This window comes from Macaca nemestrina, chromosome 14 (genome assembly GCF_043159975.1).
Source record: "Macaca nemestrina isolate mMacNem1 chromosome 14, mMacNem.hap1, whole genome shotgun sequence".
Lineage (NCBI taxonomy): Eukaryota > Metazoa > Chordata > Mammalia > Primates > Cercopithecidae > Macaca > Macaca nemestrina.
Genome location: NC_092138.1, coordinates 104702539 through 104726505, shown reverse-complemented (window position 1 = coordinate 104726505; position 23967 = coordinate 104702539). Strand labels below are relative to the sequence as shown.

The window sequence follows — 23967 nt, the reverse complement described above, 5'->3', positions numbered from 1 at the left end:
AAGTCTAGTATCCAGAATATATAAGGAACTTAAATAAATTAAGATGCAAAAAGCAAATAATCCCATTAAAAAATGGCCAAAAAACATGAACAGACAATTCTCAAAGAAAGACATACAAGTGGCCAAGAAATGTGAAAAAAATTCTCATCATCACTAATTATCAGAGAAATGCATCAGAGAAATGCAAATCACAACCACAACAAGATACCATCTCACACCAGTCAGAATGGCTATTGTTAAAAAGTCAAAGAATAACATACTGGCAAGACTGTGGAGAAAAGGGAATGCTTATACACTGTTGGTAGGAATGTAAATTAGTTTAGCCACTGTGGAAAGCAGTTTAAAGAACTTTAAGTTCCTCAGAGAACTTAAAACAGAGCTACCATTTGATCCAGAAATGCCATTATTAGGTATATGCCCAGAAGAAAATAAATCATTCTACCAAAAGACACATGCACGTGTTTGTTTATTGCAATGCTATTCACAATAGCAAAGACATGGAGCCAATCTAGGTGCCCATCAGTGGTGAACTAGATAAAGAAAATGTGGACACATACACCATGGAGTATTATGCAGCCATAAAAATGAGTGAAATCATGTCCTTTGCAACGATATGAATGCAGCTCGAGGCCATAATCCTAAAGGAATTAATGTGAGAACAGAAAACCAAGTACTGCATGTTCTCACTTATAGTGGGAGCTAAACATTGGGTAGTCATGGACATAAAGATAGGAACAATTTTGCCACACTGGACTGCTGGGGGTTGTGGGAGGCATGGGTTGAAAAATTACTTGTTGAGTGCTATGCTTACTACCTGGTTGATAAGATTCATACCCCAAATCTCAGTATCACATGATATACTCATGTAACAAACCTGCGCTTGTACTCCCTGTGTCTAAAAGTTGAAATTATATTAAAAATATGTACCCTACAACTTAAAGTATAATAAAAAACGTATGTATTAAAAAATACAAAAATTAGCTGGGTGTGGTGGTGCATGCCTGTAATCCCAGCTACTCGGGAGGCTGAGGCAGGACAATTGCTTGAACCCAGAAGACGTAAAGTTGCAGTGAGCTGAGATCGCGCCACTGCACTCCAGCCTGGGTGACAGAGTGAGACTCCATCTCAAAAAAAAAAAAAAAAAAAAAAAAAGAATAAAGATTGAATTTTTTTCCTAAAAAAAAATCAGTAGAAAAATTAAATTGATTACATCATAATTATGCATAAAACAAACATACATATGAAAGACTTGGAGGTGATATTTGAAATGTTAACAGATGAGTTACTAATATCCATTTTATGCAGTGATCATTTTCACATCATGAAGAAAAATATAAGAACTCTAATAAAAGATGGGCAACAAAGCCAAAAGGCTAACAAACATATGAAGATATGCTGAAATTCACTGGTGATCAGAGAATTAAAAAAAAAAACACAATATTTCACTTTACATTTATTAGCTTGGCCATTATGAGAAAGAAGAATAAGGACAAATGTTGGCAAGGATGTGGGGATATAGGGACCCTAGGTCACTGCCAATGGGAATGGAGACTGGTGCAGTAGTCTAAAGAGAAAACTGGCATGATTTAGTGAAGTTAATGTATATTCTATGACTGAATCATCTTGCTCCTAGATGTATATCACAGAGGAAGTCTCATGCAGCCATATAAAAAGCTCGTGGATGAGGATGCTATTGCACTGTCATCTGCAGTGGTGAGGAGTTTGAAGCAATCTGGAAGTCCATGACTGGGCTGGTAAATGTGATGGAAGCACACTGTAGAGTTTCTTAGAAACAGTCGACTAGAATTACGCCTAGTGACACTGATAGATTTAAAAAATGTAATCTGGGTAAAAAGGGTAAGAAAATAAATGACTTCTATAATACAAGATGATTTATGTAAATTAAAAATGCAGCAAAACAACATGTATATCCATATACAGAATTAAACATTAAACATGTTAGAATGGGAGAGAGTAACAGAGGTACAGAGTGAGTACACAGGTTCATGAGTGAGTGAGGAAGCAAACAAAAGTGTTGGCAATATGTCATCGATTGAGGCATGTGGTTAATTCAACCCTTTGCATGTAAAGTCTATGAATAAGAAAAAGAATCTCAACTCTTAAATATAACTCAGGGGATTTATTTTTCATTCTATTCCCCAGAGCATGAACCCATCAGGAACACAGATGCCAGGTCATCTAGATGAAATATTACCAGTAAAGGAAGTTCACTACCTCCTAAATTGTACCTTTGACTCTTCGTGATCACAGTTGGATATGTCTAATATATCTTGGATTGAAATTGAAGAGCCAAGGATTCTAAGCCTGACAGTACTCTGTTATCCGTCTTCACTCTTTGCTAGTGATGTTAGTCATGCTTCTCTTTTGCGAATTGATTGATTGATTTATATTCATGATTTATATTCACTCAACTCACTTTCACTGACTGCCAGGAGATAACCTAGGCCTATAGGAGAAGGAGAACCTTGGGAATGTGGAGACTGTGGCATTGGAAGTTTAGGCAGCATTCCTAACATTTAGTAAGTATGACCTGGTTTGTAGTCTCAGCTATGCTGAGGCTCAGAAGAGGATGGCAAGCAAAATGCTTTCTAAATTCTAACACTCTAGAGTGCAGTGATTTGAGTAGGACTTGAGTGTAGTGATGAGATTGAAGATAAAGATAGTAGCTACTTACTCAGAAAAAGGATGGTGACCTCCAGGGTGGCCAATCAAGGGTCCAGGAATCTTCTCCTTCACTTCACTGGCCTTGGTGATTAGGGGAGTTAATGAGGCTAGGGAGACAGGCAGAGTTCTCACATCAGGCAAGGAAGGAAAATGTAAAGCTTGTGTGGCAGGGGGCAGGATTTGTTAGCCCCTGGGGGTTTTGTGTGTGGTTGTCATCTCAGCCATTTCTCTCCCTGTTAGGAGAGTCATCTTTCGATGTAGCCCCAGGGATCAGGGAAATGAGGCCATCTTCCATCTCCAGCTACCATTACGGGTCCCTTCAAGTTTCACTGAATGCTGAAGGAGTGGGAACCTGGGAGGAGGTGCCTGCCCTTTGTGTAACTTTGCCCCAGGGACACAGGCAGTCTTTCCATCCACCACCCCCAGGGAGCTCATTAAGCAGGGGGCTTGGGAGAAGAGTAGAGATGGTGGAGCCTCAGGATTCCAGGGTGAGAAGTCTCTTCAAAGCTCAGATCATTAGTGGCTTGTTATCACAGTGATTTTGAGAGATTGGAGGCTAGTAAATTGAGAAGGTTTGTGCCTGGAGCTGTCCCTGAGATGTTGGGGGAGGGTATGTGGTGCTACTAACAGGGAACTGGAAGTGAAGATGCCTGGGTTCTGGTCAGTTAATGAATAGCTGTGATTTTCAGCAAACTCTTAGCCTCTCTGAATTGTAGGTTTATCATCTATTCACATGGGTCTAGTAGGTACCAGTATGCCAGAGAGGGTTGCCTAGAGAATTAAATAAGCTCAAGGATGAAAATATGTTCACATAATAACCACCATTTAGTGAATGCTCATGTGACACTTCATATGCAGCTCTTCAAGTGCAGTGTCCTGGTTTTTATAGATGACGGAATAGAGGTCTAGTCTTATTAAATAACTGCGCAAAGTTGCATTGCTGTGGCTGGAGCTATGGAAGTGCTAGAGCGAGGCTCAAATCCAGAGCTCTCTTGCTCCTAAATTCCACATTTATTCTGTTTTGTTGTGTAAGACTGCACTGGAGAATGTCTTTGATGGTTCCTCTATTTTCCCCTTCAAGGTACTAGCCCATCTTTAGATGTTCTACAAACTTACCTACCCTGTCCCCCTTCCCTATTCTGGTAATGCTGACCGAGCTGTTTCTCCACTGGGTAGGGCCATGCCTTCTTCTTAGTTCACTGATGCATCTCCTGTCCACAAGTAGAAGGTTTGGCTCATAGTGGATCTTCAAAAACCATCTGTTAAAGTTATAAATAATGTACCAGGCACAGAATGTCTTTAAATTTTTGTAAAGAACTTAAAAATTAATTCCAAACTGGGACAAGTTCTTGTTGCTGTGCCACCAAAAGAATAATTACATTTGTGAAGTGTTTTAAGACTTAAGGTGAAGGAATAGATTATGCCTAGAAATAGCAAACAGAGAAATCTAAGGGGTTTCCTACCATATGTGATGTAATGGAGACATTGTTATCAATCAGAGTCTTAGAATGAGAAAACCCAAAAATATGCTGAAAACCTTTTTGCCTTTGATTATGTTGCTCCTTTGATTAAAACCCTCCATTCATGCATTCAACACTATGTTAGATGCTAGAAATCAATCAATCACAACAAATCCTCATTCTTATGTCTAGTGGGGGAGAGAAACATGTAATCATCCAGTTATAACATAGAGTGACCAATTGTACAAAATAGGAATGTGTAGGAGCTTTGGCAAAACAGAAAAATGAACATTATGTTCATGCTTGGGTGGAGCTAGGGGGTTAAGAATAGGTTGAGAAAAGCATTTACAGTAAAAAGGATACTTGAACTGATTCTTGAAAGTGTAAGTAAAAGATGGCCAGAAAGTCATGGGGGAAGAATATTTAAGACAGAGGAACTGTCTTGTGGCCAGGCATGCTGCGTTTGGGGATGTGTACGTAGCCATATGTGACTCAAACTTACAGTGAATATGACAGCAGGACCAGAGATAAAGCTGGAGAGTTAGGCCTGCTCTATCTACTGAAAATAATCCAAACTCTATAGGTCGCCAATCATAGCTTTCCGTGATTTAATCCTGTTCCTGTTCTCCAGCACCTGTCAGTACTTCCTGAGGCCACACCCATCCCTGGCTTCTCGCCAATAAAACTTTATTTCTTAAGCCCAGCACTTTGGGATGCCGAGGCCAAAGGATCATTTGAGCTCAGGAGTTTGAGACCAGCCTAGGCAACAAAATGAGACCCTCTCTCTCCAAAAAGAAAAAAGAAAACAAACAAAAAAACAAGCTTATTTCTTTGCTGACTAAAAGTCCAAAGTGAAAAAATTTTCCATGTGCTCATTCAGGGTCTCAGAATCTCTCCTTTTGCCCTCCTCTGTTTCCTCTGTTTACTGTATGCTAGGCCCCGTATGGTGATTTAATATACATAAGAACTCACAATATATAGACGAGGAGCCTGAATTACAGAGTTATTACATAGATGTTCAATAACTTGCTTAAAATTTATAATTAGTATGTGGCTATAATGTCAACTCAAGCAGTTTGGCTTCAGAGTCCTGCTCTTAGTCATTACAGTCTGTGAACTCTCTGCCTATTAAATATTTGCTGACAGAATAAATGCAGAAATGACAATGTTGTCAGTATCTTGAATGATGTGGGTGTGTGGCATGCATGACCAGAATCATTCTTAGGATCAGGAGAAATAGTAGAGAGTCCAGGATTTGAATTTTAATCCTGGTTTAGAGACTTCTAGCTATTCCTCTTGGAAACTCTGTGCTTCATTTACTTTTCTCGTGGAAAAATGGGAGTAGTACAGAATCATTTCTTTTTTTAATTTTTTAATTTTTTTGAGACGGAGTCTGGCTCTGTCGCCCAGGCTGGAGTGCGGTGGCCGGATCTCAGCTCACTGCAAGCTCTGCCTCCCGGGTTTACGCCATTCTCCTGCCTCAGCCTCCCGAGTAGCTGGGACTACAGGCGCCGCCACCTCGCCCGGCTACTTTTTTGTATTTTTTAGTAGAGACGGGGTTTCACCGTGTTAGCCAGGATGGCCTCGATCTCCTGACCTCGTGATCCGCCCGCCTCGGCCTCCCAAAGTGCTGGGATTACAGGCTTGAGCCACCGCGCCCGGCTACAGAATCATTTCAATCAGAATAGTGCGGGTGTCAGATAAATGAATATGTCTGAAAAGTGCTTTATGAATGGGCAGGTGCTAGATAAATACCAGTCATATAAATAACATAGAATGTAAACAAAACAAAATAATAAATAATAGTATTCATAACTAACATATTGCACTCGATTAAGCTGGGTAAGGCAAAAGAAAGTGAGGAAGAGTGTGTGTGTGTGTGTGTGTGTGTGTGTGTATGTGTGTGAAATAGTTGATATTGTCACTCAAAGGTGAGCAGGGCCTAAGCCAGAGAAGTGAAGAACAGGAGATATTAGAATTTTCTGGGCAGAGAGGGAAGGAACAGAGGCTCCAGTGGCTTTCCTGCCTTGTAGAGTCTTTCCTGCAGCAGTGACTGATACATTAAGAGCCTGATGTGAACAGCCTGACCATAATCTGGTCACTGGCAATGGTTTCAAAGAGCTCAGCAAAGCTAGATGGCTTTTCTTGACCTAGTATTTTTCACTTACTCAAAAATCGTTTGATGTGGGTCAAGAAACTGGCTTGTTATCAGCTCCCTAGTTTGTATGATTATTTCTATGCATCCTCTTTGGTTCCAAAGCAGGCTGTTTTTGACTTGTGACAAAGCGAGAAATGGAAAAGTAGACAGCAAGAGGCCAGGGGGGCATGAGAATTGTATGTGTGTATGGGGTGAGCATGTGTGTGATCAGATAGTCCTGAGCCTTGCCCAAGAAGTTTTAAATTAAGGCGCAAAATGATGACAGGCAGAGAGGGAACTGAGGAGCATTATAAGACCCCTGAACCTAAGGGCTCAAGTGGAGTTAAGAGTGCATTGAGTTCAAATGCATGTTGTAATTGCAAACTCCACTAAGTCCAGCCTTGTGGTTAGGATTGAGGGCTCTGGTATTAGACAGTCCTGGGTTCAAGTCCAAGCCTTACCAATATTTTGTGCAGTGATTGGACAAGCTGCTTAACTTTTAAGCCTTAGTTTTCTTCTTCGCAAAACAAGAATTGAAAGAATCTCTCTTGGCAGTTGTGAAGATTATCATGATATGCATGTGTATCAGTGAATAATGTAGGTAGCACAGAATAAGCCCCTGATAAATATCAGCTGTAATGACCTCTGTTCTTTAACAACATGATTTAACAGATTTGTGTATATAAGTGTTAGGAAACTGGCACATAATAGATGTTCAATAAGTGCCTGAAGTGTATAGACCCAAATAATCTCAGAACCAGAAGAGAACTCAGAGGTGCATTTACATTATTGTTCAACCATCATCTCTATCATCTCCAGAACTTTTTCATCATCCCTTATTTAATTTAAACTCTGTATCCATTAAACAATAACTATCCCTTGCCCCCTCTTCCCAGGCCCTGGTAACTACTGTTCTACTTTCTGTCTCTGTGAATTTCACTATTCTAGGTACCTCATATAACTGGAATCATGCAATATTTGTTCTTTTGTGTCTGGCTTATTTCACTTTGCATAATTTCTTCAAGGTTCATCCATGTTGTAGTATGTTCAGTTCTTCCATTTTTTAAGGCGAAAGTGCAGTTCTGCAGTCTGGATGTTAAATCAGTCTAATCTTTTATTTAATACTCTATTAAAAAATGGCAGTGCCCTGATTTATGTCATTAGCTTTTTTCACAGCAGGTATTCAGCACCGTCAACTGAAACAGGCTTTATTTGTCTTTGAGCTATTGTGTGCATCTCTACAGGCACTGCAATATGACTAATTAGCCTGTAAGATGCCTTAGTGGCTTTCTCGTTTCTTGTTTGAAGAACTGATAAAAACAAATTTTGACTTCTTAATTGTAGTAAAATATACCTAACACAAATTGGAAGTGCTCATAAACTCAATGTTTAAAACATAATTTTCTTCTTACTTAAATTCTGAGCAATTGAACTTAAAATGATGTCAAAATTTAACTGTCACCAATATACTACTTGAAAATTCTTGGTTGCATAAAGCACAATATGGTAATTTATTAACATTTATAAAACCAAGAAAAATATAGCTTTGTCATTTTTTCATTTCTTATTTACAACTTAGTCCAGTTCCTTTGGAGGACAGTTATCTCTTTTATGGTTCAGATAACTTTCTAATATATCAGTTTCATTTGTTTTTGGTAATTGTAAATGTAGATAGTACAGCTTTGGGTTGAGAAAATAAATCTTCATATCTTCTTTTAAGCCACTGATCCATCATTAAGTGTAATAAAACATAAGCAAATTTTTAACATTTTAGAACATTGTATTTAAATTTTTATAGGTTTGGGGATATGATTAAATTCAAATTAATAAATTATAAAATATTGAGATTTAGATAAAATAAAAATTGAGAGAAAGGGCCGGGCGCAGTGGCTCAAGCCTGTAATCCCAGCACTTTGGGAGGCCGAGACGGGCGAATCACGAGGTCAGGAGTTCGAGACCATCATGGCTAACACGGTGAAACCCCGTCTCTACTAAAAAATACAAAAAAAAAAAAAAACAAAAACTAGCTGGGCGAAGTGGCAGGCGCCTGTAGTCCCAGCTACTCGGGAGGCTGACACAGGAGAATGGCGTAAACCCGGGAGGCGGAGCTTACAGTGAGCTGAGATCCGGCCACTGCACTCCAGCCTGGATGACAGAGCCAGACTCCGTCTCGGGAAAAAAAAAAAAAAAAAAAAAAAAATTGAGAGAAAGTTTGAAAAAAATTAAAAATATTATTGTAAAACAAGATAACAAAGTGTGCTTACTTCTTACTGAGTTTTCATGCAGTTGGAAGAAAAACATCAAATTTCAAAATAACAATTAGATGGTAGTGATAATACAGAAATTGCAGTGAATATAACCAAATGAAGTTAGTAAGATCATAGTATAAGTACTGAAGACAAACTGAGTTAATCTCTGTGAACGCTCATATCTATGTCCTAAACCTATTACCTTAGAACATTCTAGAAAACACAAGAACACATTACGTATTCTATTAGCCATCAGTGATACTGTCATCACACATCATGTGGCCCTTAAAAATTCCACTGTATATTCATGAAAGACTGAGAGTGACAAAGTCAAACAACATCAGTATTGCTATGAAAATGATTTTGATGTTATGAATTCCCCGATAGGGTCTTTGGGACTCTAGAGGTCTGTGGATGACAGTTGGAGAATCACTGGCCTACAGCAAGCTTCCTCTCTTCCTCTAAAGCTATATCGTATCTTCTCAGCTTTAAATGACTTCTTACCTGCATTTTTCATATTCATGTGGCCCATCTATTGCATCCTGTATGCATTTTGGATGAAAGCTAGATAAAGATGTGATGGTTCACTTTTCAGAGACAGAGATTTTGCATTATGGATGCATTTATTTTTTATTTATTTATTTTTTCTGGAAAATAATATTATGTTTTATTTTTGTGACAAGACTCATGTAAAAGATTGAAAGTACACATACTAAATGTCCCTCAAAACATTTTCAGTTATAGCATTAAACAATATATATATTATTAAACAAAATAAAATTCAAAGTAAAAACATCTTCATATAAAGTATTCAGCTACATTTTTGAGAAAACAATTTGAAAAGCAGTTCATTGTGGATAATTTTGCCATGTAAAATTTACTGTTTACTATTTTGAGCACTGTGTTTCCTGCTCTACTGTGGATTATATCATTTAATCTCATAGCATTATTGTAAAATAAATTCTACTTTATCAATTCTATTTTATAAATTTAAAAAAACTCTGTTATAGAAGGCAATTTGGTAGTACCTATGGAAAGTTTTAAGCAATATTTATCCTTTAGCCCATAAATTCTACTTCTGGCATTTTATTTTAGAAATACACATACCCATATATGAAATGAAGTATGTAGGGAGCTACTCATTGCAGCTTCATTTATAATAGCAAATGATTAGAAACAATCCAAGTGCCCATCAACAGAAAAATGGCAAAAATACACTATAAATTTATTGCAAATATCTAATGCTATATTTTTAAATTTATTTATTATTATTATACTTTAAGTTCTAAGGTACATGTGCATAATGTGCAAGTTTGTTACATATGTATACTTGTGCCATGTTGGTGTGCTGCACCCATCAACTTGTCAGCACCCATCAACTTGTCATTTACATCAGGTATAACTCCCAGTGCAATCCCTCCCCCCTCCCCCCTCCCCATGATAGGCCCCGGTGTGTGATGTTCCCCTTCCCGAGTCCAAGTGATCTCATTGTTCAGTTCCCACCTATGAGTGAGAACATGCGGTGTTTGGTTTTCTGTTCTTTATGGATGCATTTATAATAGGATTTTCTTCGTAATAATTTGTAAAAGTCCTTGACTATTTGCAAAATCAACTATATGGGTAATATTTCAAACTTACTAGTATTGTGTATCTTGATGCATATTCAACAGGCTCTCTTAGCATTGTGTGGAACTGTGTATGCTGTCACCTCATTAGGATGTAACTTTTGGAAAGCTGAGACTACCTCCTCTGTATCCTTACCCTTTATTATTCCTAGAAGAGTTTATCTCTGCATATATTAAATTCTAACTATGTTCTAAGCTCTGTCCTAGCCTCGGCGGAAAATAAAATCAAATGAGAAATGTACTTCTGGCCAGGTGTGGTGGCTTATGCCTGTAATCCCAGCACTTTGGGAGGCTGAGGCAGGTGGATCACCTGAGGTCAGGAGTTAGAAACCAGCCTGGCCAACATGGTGAAACCCTGTCTCTACTGAAAATACAAAAATTGGCCAGGCATGGTGGCATGCTCCTGTAGTCCTGGCTACTCGGGAGGCTGAGGCAGAAAAATCACTTGAACCTCGGAGACGGAGGTTGCAGTGAGCCAAGATCATGTCATTGGTGGCTTACACCTGTAATCCCAGCACACTGGGAGGCCAAGATGGGCAGATCATGAGGTCGGGAGTTCGAGACCAGCCTGGCCAATATGGTAAAACCTTGTCTCTACTAAAAAAACAAAACAAAATCAACCAACCAACCAGCCAACCAACCAACCAAACAAACAAACAAAAAAGCGAAAATTAGCTGGGCGTGGTGGCCTGCGCCTATAGTCTCAGCTACTAGGGAGGCTGAGGCAGAAGAATCGCTTGAACCCGGGAGGTGGAGTTTGCAGTGAGCAAACTGCTTACTGTGAGATTGTGCCACTGCACTCCAGCCTGGGCGACAGAGCGAGATTCAGTCTCAAAACAAACAAAACAAAACAAAACAAACAAAAAAAGAGAAATGTACTTCCTAAGTTACCAGTAGGTATACAGTATTTAGATACTGACCATCTAGGGCTCTCCCTGTGTAATCTTTGCCTATATAATATGAATAGAATATTACATAGTGATCACAAGCAAAACTAGGATCACCCACCTCTGGGTTTGAATCTTAGCTCTTCCACTTGTTATCCTGGGAAAGGAGACTCAGTTTCTTCATCTGTGAAATAGAATAGCACCCATCTCAGTGTGTTATTGTGAGAATTACATGCAATCGAGCATGTAAACCTTCAACTTGATGTCTTAAGAAGCATTCAAACAATGCTATTATTATTATTGATGATGATAATGAAGAAAGGAAAAATGAGAAAAAATAGCACTTATCTGATGGCCAAAATGTTTGCTAGTCAGTGAGTTTAAAATAGCTTGATATGGTAGAATCACAGTGGATAAGATTCTACAAAACTATTCCTGTACAGTGAATTGAATTAGGACACCCCCAAAGGGGCCAAAGGTAAAAAAAAAAAATCTATAAAAGGACTACATTTTTTATTGGAACGAAGATATTTTATTATCCTAGCTTCCATAATTCCCAGCAACTCTTTTTGTTTTTCTTTTCTTTCTTTCTTTCTTTCTTTTTTTTTTTTTGAGACAATCTTGCTCTGCCGCCCAGGCTGGAGTGCAGTGGCACGATCTCCACTCACTGCAAGCTCTGCCTCCTGGGTTCACACCATTCTCCTGCCTCAGCCTCCTGAGTAGCTGGGATTACAGGCGCCCGCCACCACGCCCGGCTAATTTTTTGTATTTTTAGTAGAGATGGGGTTTCACTGTGTTAGCCAGGATGGTCTTGATCTCCTGACCTCGTGAGCCACCCGCCTCGGCCTCCCACAGTGCTGGGATTACAGGTGTGAGCCACCGCGCCCGGACCCCAGCAACTCTTTGTCTACCTTTCATCCAGATGCATTTTTCCCATGTGAAACTTGCCTAGATTACTTGTTCAGGGGGAGCAAAGGTTAAATGCTTCCAGTTTGTGGAAGAATGCAGAGTCACTGATACCTGGATGTAGACTTGGGGGAGTGTTCCTTTGTTAGTTTTGAGAGTGTCTTCTTGATCTCTGTGCAAAAATTATTTCTTCCCAGCTTCCACATTTCTCCCCACTTCTCTTTGCCTCCTTGGCTCCTTCACATGCTCTTCTCCCACCTCCCTATATAAAACTTGGTCTCAGATCATTCATTCCCACTATGTATGATTTATAACTTGGCAAGTGACTCCTCTTCCTAGGTTGCGTATTTTAAATGTTATTGATGACTTCAGTGAATTCTCTAATATTAGAATTTTAGTTAGAGAATTTTGGAAGTACGGGGGACTTCCAGGACCTTAAAGAATAAGGATGAGTTTACAATCAGTTTTTTACCCACTGAGAAAAGACGAGAGTAGAGGCTGGGCGCGGTGGCTCATGCCTGTAATCCCAGCACTTTGGGAGACTGAGGCGAGTGGATCACCTGAGGTCAGGAGTTTGAGACCAGCCTGGCCAACGTGGTGAAACCCTGTCTCTACTAAAAATACAAAATTAGCCAGGCGTGGTGGCAATTGCCTGTAATCCTAGCTACTTGGGAGGCTGAGGCAGGAGAATCACTTGAACCCGGGAGGCAGTGAGCTGAGATCACGCTATTGCACTCCAGCCTGGGTAACAAGATCGAAACTCTATCTCAAAAAAAAAAAAAAAAAAAAAAAAGGAAGATGAGAGAGGAGTACTAGATCAGGAGCCATGAGACTTGTGGTCTGATGTAAGATGTGTTGTTAATATGATGTGTGATTTATTAAACACTTTATTATAACCATTTCAACTAAAAGTATAGAAAATAGTATAATGTAATTGAACCCCATGACACATTACCTAGCATAGTAATGTAAACAATTTTTCCAATCTTGTTTAATCTATATGCCTCCTCCCCTTTTTATTTGCTGGTGACTATTTTAAAGCAAATTTGCAGATATTGCATAAATTCATTGACCTACTTCAGAATTCATCTTTCAGAAATGAGAATTTAAAAATTAAAATATCATCATTATGTCTGAAAATAGTGACATTAATTCATTGATATCATCTAATGCCTAAACCATATTCAGATTTTCTTGTCTTAAAAATTACTCTTTTCAGTTGATCTTTTCAAATCAGACTCTGAGTAATGTCCACATGTTACATTTTTGTCACTGTGTTTTTTAATATATACCAACCCCATACCTTTTTGGTTATTATTTATTGGTACCTTATTGTTAGTAATACTAAAATTAGCTGGTAATTCTCTACCTCTTCTCTGCCTCTCTCAAAATACCTGACTTAAAATAATACTTCTTAATTTCAAGTTAATAATAGGCAATAAGCAAACTTATTTTATTCTTTATACCCTCCTCTCATTATTCCCATATTTTGTTTATTGTATGTAACTACATAGTCAGAGCATTTATCCATGAACAGTATTCTCTTACCTTGTAACCATCGTTTAATGTTAGTTCTACAGTTAAATATATGCTTCCTGTTTATCACCAGTTCTTAAGTTGATGTCTCTCCAGTCATTTTGGTTGCCTAAAGCTTGTTCTGTGGTAAGTTCCTTAAGAGTTCTTGAATAGTGAAAGTGGCCCTTATATTTGAAAGTAATTTTAGTTGGATATGGAATCTTGACTCATCTATTATTTTCTTGAGGATCTTAATATCCAGAATCTACAAGGAACTTAAAACATTTGCAAGAAAAAAATAAACAACCCCATTAAAAAGTGGGCAAAAGACATAAACAGACACTTCTCAAAAGAAGACATTTATGCAGCTAACAAACATAAGAAAGAAAGCTCAACATCACTGGTCATTAGAGAAATGTAAATCATAACCACCATGAGATACCATCTCATGACAGTCAGAAAGTCAAGGAACAACAGATGCTGGTGAGACTGGAGAAATAGGAACACTTTTACACTGTTGGTGGGAATGTAAATTGGTTCAACCATTGTGGAAAATAGTGTGGCAATTCGCCAAAGACCTAGAACCAGAAGTACCATTCAACCCAGCAGTCCCATTACTGGGTATATACCCAAAGGATATAAATTATTCTGTTATAAAGATACATGCACACGTATGTTCATTGCAGCACTATTCACAATAGCAAAGACATGGTATCAGCCCAAATGTCCATCAATGATACATTGGATAAAGAAAATGTGGTACATATACATCATGGAATACTATGAAGCTATAAAAAGGAACAAGATCATGTCCTTTGCAGGGAAATGGATGGAGCTGGAAGTTATTATCCTCAGCAAAGTAACACAGGAACAGAAAACCAAATTCTGCATGTTCTCACTTGTAAGTGGGAGCTGAACAATGAGAACACATGGACACAGGGAGGGGAACAACCCACACTGGGGTCTGTCTGGGAGTGGGGAGGGAGAGCATCAGGATAAATAGCTAATGCATGTGGGGCTTAATACCTAGGTGATGGGTTGATAGGTACAGGAAACCACCATGGCACACATTTAGCTATAGAACAAACCTACACGTCCTGGATGTATCCTGGAACTTAAAACCTACATGTATCCTGGAACTTAAAATAAAAATAAGTTAAAAAAAAGTAAGTTAGTGTTCTCAGGACTAAAGAATGTAATTGGATTTATAAGTTAATGGTGGCATAATTAATGAATTTATTTAATGTATATGTAATATACATATAATTTATGAATATATTTATTTAATATAGATATTCCTAACATTCTGAAGTAGCTAATTGAACTTTTTGGTTGAGCATGAGAAAACTATGGCACATAAATTGAGTAAGTCGAAATGGTACATATCTTCTAGGCCTGCATCCCACAAACCAAATGATCAGTGAGAGATAGTGGTTAAAAACAGGTGTGCCTGTACAAACATGAAGGTATTGCTTTGGGTTTCTTTCCTAGCTTTCTGGTTACTCCCTTATAATTAGGAGCACGTAGTGAAAGCACTAGCAGGGACCTTGATGTTGGAACCTAGGCATCCCTGTATTTCCTTGGACACTATTCACCTCTTACTAAATCTTTAAGGCCAAAAAACTTGTATTCAGCGTCAGGTCCTGCCACACAAGCTTGTGACCTAGAAAAACAGATGGTTGTGGGAACTTGATGAAATAATTGAAGCAGAAAAATTCCAGAGAGTGTGTAAGTCTTACATTACTATTGTTATTGACAATAACACAATCCAGAAGAATCGATGAAGCAACTAATTCATACTGATGTGTTTGTGTGTTAATATAGTTGGGTAGTAGTAATTAATGCTGTTTATCAAATACTTCTGGCTTTATTTATTTATTTATTATTATTATTATACTTTAAGTTCTAGGGTCCATGTACATAACGTGCAGGTTTGTTAAATACTTCTGGCTTTCTATCTTAGAGGGACATAGTTGGGTTGTGCCTCCCAGCTTCCTTGTGTTTGAGTGGGGTCATGAGAGGGGTTTTGGACAATGAGTTATGGTCAGAAGCGCCAGTGTGAAACCTCCAGTGTGAAACCGCCAGTGTGAAACCTCCAAGAGCCTTTAACTACCAGTGTGAAACCTCCAAGAGCCTTTCTTAGCTTCTGGCAGAGTGATGATTAATGTTTTCAATGGTGACTTCTCCATGATCTTGGTTCTCTGCATGTTGAAAATAAGTAGCACACTTACCTTTTTCTATGGTGGACATACAATGTGAATGAGAAATAAACCTTTGGTTTTAAGGTTCTAAGACTTTGAGGGTGAGTGTTTCCATAGCACAACTGAACTTTTTCCTAACTGATACACTAGCTTTTTCTAGGACACAAAGGCAGCTTGGTAAGGATGCTGGATGTATGGAGAAGGGAAGAATTAAGAGTGAAGGGAAAAGAAATTGGGTACTGAGCCTTCACACTCTCATGAAACTTAAGTGTTGGTGGAGAGAATAAATGTGTTTTGTAGATTCTTCTGTCTTTCCAGCCATATTCTCCTTTCTCTCAAACTGATCAAACCTCAGCTTTTCATTGTCCCTCCAACACATTGCAGTGCTTATTGTCTCCACATGCTTGGGTGGTTTTCATTATTTGAAATGCTTTGCAGATTTCCTCGTCTTTTGAAACTTCTTCTTTCAAAATTCAGTCCATCCTTCAAGATGCCATTCCTTCTAGAAGTCTTACCCAATGACCTATCAAACCCATGTAGTTTCTTCTTCTTAAAATTAATGGGTTTTATAAGTCGTGGTGGCTCACCCCTGTAATCCCAGTACTTTGGGAGGCCAAGGTAAGAGGATCCCTTGAAGCCAGGAGTTCAAGACCTACCAGGGTGAGATAACATGACCTTGTCTCTTAAAAAAAAAAAAAAAAAAAAAAAAAAAAAAAAAAAAAGTCGAGTGTGGTGGCATGTTCCTGTAGTCCCAGCTACTTGGCAGGCTAAGGCAGGAGAATCATTTGAGCCCAGGAGTTTGAGGCTGCAGCGAGCTATAATCGCACCATTGTACTCCAACCTGAGCAATACAGTGAGATTATGTTTCTAAAAAAAAAAAGCCATGCACACACAAGAAGAACAACCCTCCGCTGCCAAACAAAAAACTAATAGGATTTAAACTCCTTGACTGCTAGCCATTGTCAGGCTTATAGACAAGTTATTTGGAGATAGCTTTATTTTTCTATATGGTTACCAATCTAATGGAGATAGCTTTATTTTTCTATATAATTGCCCATCTATTGAGGAGGCAATACTCAGCTTTCAAAACCTGAAACCTTTTCCTGAAATCTGGATTCCTAACAGTACCTAGCCTGAGACTGAATATGTATTTGGTTAAGATCATTGATAGAAACCAAGTGTTTTGCTCCTAGGTCAATTCTCTTACTGGTATCCAACACCAATTTTCATGACCTCTTTGAGTGCCACATGGAAAATAGTAAGGAAGAATAACCTGATAATCTCTTAGATCATGTCTTAATTATGACATATCAACATTTTGTGCCTTTTACCAGTAAATTCTGTCCCATAATTTCTTCAAACCCCTTTTCATATCTTTGTTCCTAAGGCTGTAGATGAAAGGGTTCAGCATGGGTGTCACTACTGTGTACATAACTGTGGCTACCCGGTCCCTAACCACTGAGTACATGGACAGGGGCCTAAAATAGACATAAATAATACTCCCATAGAAAAGGGATACTGCAGTGAGGTGGGAGCCACAGGTAGAGAAGGCCTTCCACTTCCCGGCTGCAGAGGGGATTCTGAGCACAGTGACGATGATTCGCAGGTAGGAGAAGATGATACACAGGAAGGGGGTCACGATGACAGCTAAGGTCTCAGTCATGACCACCATCTGGCTGGAGGATGTGTCAGAGCAGGACAGCTTTAGCACAGGCTGGGTGTCACAGAAAAAGTGCTTAATGACGTGAGAGGCACAGAAAGACAGGCGAGACATAAGTAGCACGCGGAACAGGGAATGTAGGTGGGAGATGCTGCAAGAACCCAATAGCATGAGTAGGCAATGCCGTGGGTTCATAACCACATCATAGTGTAAGGGGTTGCAGATGGCCACCAGCCGGTCGATGGCCATAGAGGCCAGCAGGTAGCTGTCAGTGTTCCCAAAGGCCATAAAGAAGTACATCTGGACCAGGCAGCCCATATAAGAGATAACATTTGTCTCTGATAGAAAATTCACCAGCATCTTAGGCACTATGACTGTTGTGAAGCAGATATCCATGAAAGACAAGTTGCTGAGAAAAAAGTACATAGGGGTTTGGAGCCTGGGGTCAGAGTAGATGGCCAGGATGATGAGCACATTCCCCACCACGGTGACCAGGTACATGATGAGGAAGATGGCAAAGAGAGGTTTCTGCAGCTGAGGGTTGGAAGAGAGGCCCAGGAGGATGAAGCCTGAGGTGCTGCTGCTGTAATTCTTTGTCTCCATGTCTCTGGACTTCCTGGATAGGGTTTGGAGAAGCAGTGGGAGAGACGTAAAGGGCAGTTTGATCAAGACAGCTTCCTTCATAAGTTTAAGCCTGTAAAAATAGCTCATAGCCCTTTGTTATGGTTTTTAAGAATATTTACTTTAAGAAACTATGGAGAAACAGGTAGTAAAATCCAACAAGGGAACAGTTAAAATTATCCAAGCTGTCTCCTAAACTAGAAACTAAAGATTTTCAATTTTCCATTCCATGCTTATGGATCGGGAGAATTAATATAGTTAAAATGACTATACTGCCTAAAGCAATCTACATACTGAACATAATCCCTATCAACATACCAATATCATTTTTCACAAAATTAGAAAAGAGCAATTCTAAAATTCATATGGAGCCAAAAAGAGCCAGAATAGCCAAAGCAATTTTAAGAAAAAAGTACAAAGTTGGAGGTATCACATTACCTGACTTCAAAATATATTACAAGGCTATAGCAACCAAAATAGCATGTTGCTGTATAAAAACAGACACATAGATCAGTGAAACAGAATAAAGAAATAAATCAATATATCAAAGGGATACCTGCACTTCTATATTTATTGCAGCACTATTCACAATAGCAAAGATCAACCTAAGTGTCCATCAATGGATGAATGAAGAAAAGAAGTGGTGTGTGTACATGTATATGTACACACACACACACACACACACACACACAGAGTGGAATACTATTTAGCCAAGATAAATAATGAAATCATGTCATTTGTAGCACCATGGATGGAACTGGAGGTCATTATTTTGAGTGAAACAAGCCAGGCACAAAAATACAAATATACAAATACAAAAATATAAAGCACAAAGCACTAATAGCACATGTTCTCACTCATAAGTGGGTGGTACAAATATGTACATAGGATCATTGTAAGTGGAATGATGGAAAATGGAGACTCAGAAGAAGTGGGGGTCAGGAGTAAAAGGGGAATTAATGATGATAAATTGCCTAATGGGTGCAATGTATGTTATTTGCATGGTAGATACCCTAAAAACCCTAACTTGACCACTGCACAATGTATTCATGTAACAAAACTGTACTTGCACCCCATAAACTTATACAAATAAAAAATAAAGGCTTTTCCTTGTGTTCTTCGGAACTTCTATGTGGCTTAATTTGTCTTGAGTTCTTCTCATTTCCCTTTCTGAAGATTCTTCTTAGGTTGTCTCTTGACCAACTTCTTAGCTTCTTTTTTTGTTTTTTGTTCCAGAGGAAGTGGTTTCTGGGTCCCACCTTGAATGAGGATACTTTCATACAGGGTATCACCATGAATAAGACCCTTTCATTCAGAATCCTCTCCTGCTCATAGTTCTGGAGGTGGTGGTGATAGTTGAGATAGTACAATGATGAACATCAGACTCAATCAATACTCCTTACTGTCCACAGAATTCAGACGAGCCTTCCTTAAGTCTTCAGAGCAAAACTTGCTTAATGTATGTTCAAACCTTTCTGTTTGGTTAATAGGATCTGGATACTTTAATTTTAAGCTTTTGATCCAAAGATGTCACTCAAAATAGGAGTACTACCAGGAATAGCCTATGTTACTGTGATTAGTTTTTAAAATATGTTAACTTTTCTGATTATAAAATTATAACATCCTCTTTCTAAACATTCAAATATTACAGTATTATAAAACTTAGATCGTTAAGAGTCTTATTCTACCAGTATCATGAAAAGACCAGAAAAGGATGGCTCTTATTACCACTATTAAGCTATACTGTTGATATGGTGGTCTCAATCAGTGAAAAAGTAAGAATTAAAAGACATAAACATTAGAAATGATGAAACTGTCCACCTAGAAAATCCAAGATAATCATCCGAAAAAATTTAAAATCTATGAAGACTTTATCAAACTAGCCAGATAAATGATACATATACAAATATACTTTTCTTATATTAGAAAAATGTAATTTGGAAAATATTTCAATTGACAGTGGTAAGAAAGTCTAAAAAATACTTAGGAATAAACCTGAGCAATAAAAATAAATGAGTAAGATTTATCTGGAGAAACTGTAATAGAACACAAAATGAAGATCTAAATAAACAGAGATATTATATTCCTATCAATATTTAAAAAATGTTAATTCTTCTCAGATTAATAAAATTCAATGCATCTCTAATAAGACCCCAGGGGAATTTTTAATGACATTTGTGAAAGTTTTTCTAAAATTCACCTAGATTAATAAATGGCTAAGAACAGACAAAATAATTTTGAAAAAATTCAGAGCAATTTCAGGGAACTTTTCTAACCCCAATCAAATTACATAACAGTGAAAAACAATAAGATAATGGCACAAACAGAAAAGCAAATCAATGGACCACCATAAAGAATTTCGTAGATCTGTATTTATGCATACATATATATAGGTAGATATATATAGACAGTAATTTATCTGCAACTTAATATACAGTAAAATTTAATAGCATCAAAGAAAGAATGGAATATTAATGATATTTGTGACAATTGGTTGAACACTTGGAAAGTATAAGGCTAGATTTCTATCTAACCCACACATATAACTAAAACCCAGATGAATGAACAATCTGAAAGTTAAAAATCCAAACTACAAAGTAAGTTTGAGCCAAAACTAAAGGAACATATTTTTACAGTCTCAGGATGGGAATGTCATTCCAAGCAAGAAATGAAATGAAGAAGCAAGAATGACAAAATAACCCACTTAAAAATTTGAAAATTATGCCAAAAGAGATTATAGGCAAAGCTAAAATAGAAACTATTGACTCAATGAAAATACATGCAACACAGTTACCAAATAAAATGTATGACAAGATGATCAACATAATTGATAATCAGGAAATGTGGACTGAAATTCAATTCTCACTTATCAGTTTTATGCTAAATTTTTTGACAATATACAAAGGAAACTAGACACTCACGTGTACTAGCAGTAAGAGAGTAAATTAGTGTTGTCCCTTTGGTAGTCTCCATCAGAACGGAAAATCTGCATTTCTTTGTGCAATAATTCCACTTACAAAAAGCTATCATTTAAAAAAAGGATATATTTGTATGTCAAAGTATATGTACACACATTTTATTGTAATGTTGCTTGTAATAGCAAACTAAACATAATACAGCATAACAAACAAAACAACTACACAGGAAACAAACTGAATATTCACAAATAGGTGATTTATCAAATAGTTTATAGTGTATTTTTATTACTCAACATCATGTAGTCTCTGAAGAAATAAGATGGGTAATGTTAGCCAATATTTATTAACACCTGATACTTGCTACACACTGAGCTAAGTGCTTTGCAAAGCTTTTATCATTTTATTTTCTCCAAATCCTACAACATAGGCATTATTATGATTGCAACTTACAGATAAAAATTTAGAGTGTAGCAAAATTAAGTAACTTACCAGACCCCGCAGGGAGTAAGTGGTAGAGCTGGAATTTTAATTCAGGCAGTCTGATGGCACAGACATAACAAAATGTCATGGACATTTTGTGACAAAAACAAGGAAGAGAACAAGCCTAAAGAATAATCCCATTTTTGAGTTGAACAAAGAGAACACATGGACACAGGGAGGGGAACATCACACACCAGGGCTGTCGGGGAATGGGGGGCAAGGGGAGGGAGAGCATTAGAACAAATATCTAATGCATGCCAGGCTTAAAACCTAGATGACGATTGATGGGTAAGGAAACCACCATGACACATGTATACCTACGTAACAAACCTGCACATTCTGCACATGTATCCCAAGACTTAAAGTATAATAATAAAAAAAGAATAATCCCATTTTTGTAAAGAAAAGTATTTTTTTAAATATGTTGTGTTTGTTGTGGTGTGGAAAGAGTCCTTAAAAAGTGTAATGTGTAATGTGGTTACCTACTGAATTTTCATATTTCACTTTATATTATATTGTCTGTTTAAAAATAAAGGTTGTGTTTATATTCATTTCATAATTTAAAAGGTTAAATTTCCTATAATTCCACGGGAATTGTGTGCATATTTTAAAGATCTTTTTCTCAGTTTAGATCTATATACACTACATATAGGAATGAGGTTAAATGGTTCATTATGCTTCCGCTACCCCAAGAATGTTACAATGGATATTTTTTGTCTATATATATATTTCTCACTCATGAGATAATTTTTACAGTGTAGAATAGATCCTGAGATCTGGAATGCTAAAATAGAGTTTACAAATCTTAAACATGTCAATAGATATTAGAAACATGGGACACATACCTTTCATCTCACTCTTGGGCAATGTACTTATTTAACTCTCTGGGTTCGTTCCACATTTCTTTCTCTGTATCTTTTAGCTTCACCCCTGGGACATAGTTTGACCTGGTGATAAAGGGCTATCTCATCACCCTTGGCTTGAACTTGGAATTTTCCAAATTTATGTGATTTTTCTCAGGGGCAGTTACTTAGCTCATTCCCATTTAGCTGGATTTGACAGCATCACGTATTTTCCTCATGCCTTGGGCAAGTCATTTCACTGCCATATAGATAATGGTGCACACATGTATGTTTGTGTGTGTGCTACGTTCTACCCTGCCTAGGAGCTGTCAAATGACAGTTGAGCGAGTCTTTGGCAAACTCTATGGCAAGTGATTAGCATAACTGCTCATACAATAAGCTAGAGAAATGACATTTTAGTGATGGGTCTTGTCATCAGGTGGTGGTTGGGAAGGGCCAGGAGAGACTGGGAGTCTTTCTAAGCCTTTTAAGTCACATCATGTCACCTTAAAAGGTATTTACTCCCTTCCTTGACAGACAGGAAATGTGGATTATTTCTATACTTCTAGACTTCCTCTATTAAAATTTTTACATTATGAACATTTGTCACCTGAGGTTGTTTTTCCTTTTCTTATTTACTCATCACTTATGCAGGGTCCTTCTCTTGGCCAAATGAAACCAGGGAGTACGCATTGTCAGCACACAATGCACTTCCCAAATTGGGACGCTGGGTGGGCAGAACCCCGGTGGAAAGCTACTCATTATTCATGCACCTAGTCCCCTGAATGAGCAAGGACAGTTGAGAATTGACTAAACTGGAAAAATGCAGCTAACATTTATTAGATAGAGTCTGTGCTTACCGCTTGTCTCATTTAATCCTCACAATAACACTATGTTTGAAGTACCATTATTTCGCCCTTTACAACAAAGGAGACTGAAGTTAAGAGTCACAGAGCTGGTGAGTGGTGTATCTGGGGTTCAAACCTGAGTACACTGACTGTAAATTATGTGTTTTAAACTGCTCTATCACACCTCTTCCCCAAACTGTACACGTGCAGTAGAGAACTAAACTGGTGTGTCCTCTGCCAACAGAGGCCGTCTTACTGCCAAGTGCCTTCAGCCTCCTTGCTGACCCACTCCTTCCACTCTATCCTTTGCTGCTACATATCAGGATCCTTTTGATTTCCTTCCTTCCTACTCCCATTTCTGCCTCCCATTCCACAAAGCCATGTGCTCTCCTGTTTCTTGCCTTCAGAGATGACAAGCTATGACTTTGGACCACAGCTTTATCAGATCTTGAATAAACAACAGCCCTCTGATTTTGCAACATCAACACCTCACCTTAAGATCTCTAGATGTCTTCTGGGTCCACATTTTGGAATTCCAGCCTTTTCCTGCTTACTGTCTTTTCTCTTCCAGCAGTACAAGCAAGCAGATCAGCAGTGTTGGGTGCATAGGTCCCTTGCAGAGGTATGTTCCCCTTGGGGATTCCGCAGGTCCTTTCTAGGCTGGCTTCTTCTCTTTTCAGTTCTCTGAAATGTCTTCTTTCTGCCTAGTTTTTACTCCTATATCAAATGAGAGATTTACCTCATGTCTCTTGGCTTCAGAGAAGGTGGTATCTCAGCCTAATTTCTTATTTCCTACTTAGTTTAGGTTGAAAGTTCTTCTGGCCACTGTAGGTCCTTCAGATCGATAATTGAACCCAGTTCAACCAGCTCAGGTTGTCCTCAGTTAGCTTCTGCCCCACTTTTGTTTCTGTCATTTTTCTCCTGGGTATCACT

General features: G+C 38.2%; 1 protein-coding gene across 1 annotated transcript; it reads right to left on the bottom strand.

Annotated features, from left to right (window-relative positions):
- Positions 1-16361: 16361 nt before the first annotated feature.
- LOC105463879 (olfactory receptor 1L6-like) lies at positions 16362-21435 on the bottom strand. Its single transcript, XM_011711280.3, has 2 exons — positions 21354-21435; positions 16362-17941 (listed from the first exon to the last, which is right to left on the bottom strand). Exon 2 carries the CDS (start codon positions 17926-17928, stop codon positions 16993-16995), a length of 936 nt encoding a protein of 311 aa, XP_011709582.2. The 5' UTR covers positions 17929-17941; positions 21354-21435; the 3' UTR covers positions 16362-16992.
- Between the last annotated feature and the right edge of the window lie 2532 nt (positions 21436-23967).

Excerpts from the sequence above, each read along its gene's own strand:
- LOC105463879 (XM_011711280.3), bottom strand. The coding sequence starts at position 17,928 with ATGGAGACAAAGAATTACAGCAGCAGCACCTCAGGCTTCATCCTCCTG.